This window comes from Pterocles gutturalis, unplaced genomic scaffold, assembly GCF_000699245.1.
Source record: "Pterocles gutturalis isolate BGI_N339 unplaced genomic scaffold, ASM69924v1 scaffold7828, whole genome shotgun sequence".
NCBI lineage: Eukaryota > Metazoa > Chordata > Aves > Pterocliformes > Pteroclidae > Pterocles > Pterocles gutturalis.
The window spans coordinates 1-754 of NW_010120379.1; the positions used below are offsets into that span (position 1 = coordinate 1).

A 754-nucleotide genomic window follows, 5' to 3' on the forward strand; every position below is an offset into this window, starting at 1 on the left:
TGGCACTGTCTCGCCAAGTCGAGGGGCTGCGGTTCCAAATTCCTCGCTGACAAGGGGGACGTGGTATGGTAGGGTTTATCTTCCTCTGTTTTACCGACGTGAAATGTCCTCTGGCTTGCAGGTGACGAAGGAGGAGGACGCGGAGCGGAACCTGGGGACACGCTCCCTGCAGCTGCCACCTCTCTGGGGACGGTGCCGGGACCCATGGCCGCGGCGCCTGCTGCATGCCGGCCCCTCGGACGCAGACCTCGGGCAGGTGATTCTCTGCCTGCGAGGAACCGGCGTTTCTCCTTCCCCACGTCCGAACATCTCCGCCTCACCGCGCCCAGTGCTGCTTTTCTGAGCCGGACCTGAACCGTTCCAGCCATCTTCTCTGTGAAAGTCGAAGCAGTTTGTAAAAATAGGTTCCCCAGGGATCCCCGGGTTTGAGCCTCAGGGAGCTGCCGACTGCCTTCTGCCGGTGGGGAAGCTGAGAACACGGAGCATGACGGAGTCACGGATAAAACGTGAGTGTGGGAGCGGGCGAGGGGCTTCGGGGCGTTCAGATCACCGCCCCTGTTCCCGGAGGGGTCTTCTTCCCTCCCCTCACAGCCCCCCTTCACCTCGGCTGCTCATTCTGAAGCTTTTCTACGCCGCTTCCATCAGGATGGAGCCGGGTGGGAAATCTCTCTGGTTAATAATGTTTAAATTGCTGTGCCGATGCGCGGGGGGAGCTCAGCTCTGCCTCAGCCGGCTGCGGTGGAGCGAACGGCGG

General features: G+C 61.7%; 1 protein-coding gene across 1 annotated transcript in view; it reads left to right on the forward strand.

Annotated features, from left to right (window-relative positions):
* Positions 1–484: 484 nt before the first annotated feature.
* The window catches only part of LOC104464235 (maestro heat-like repeat-containing protein family member 1), a gene marked incomplete at its 3' end in the record, with an annotated part of 15,302 nt that continues 15,032 nt past the window's right edge, over positions 485–754 (forward strand). The window contains exon 1 of the mRNA XM_010076882.1: positions 485–506. Coding sequence (XP_010075184.1) covers positions 485–506 — 22 coding nt within the window. The remainder of the gene's footprint in view (positions 507–754) is intronic.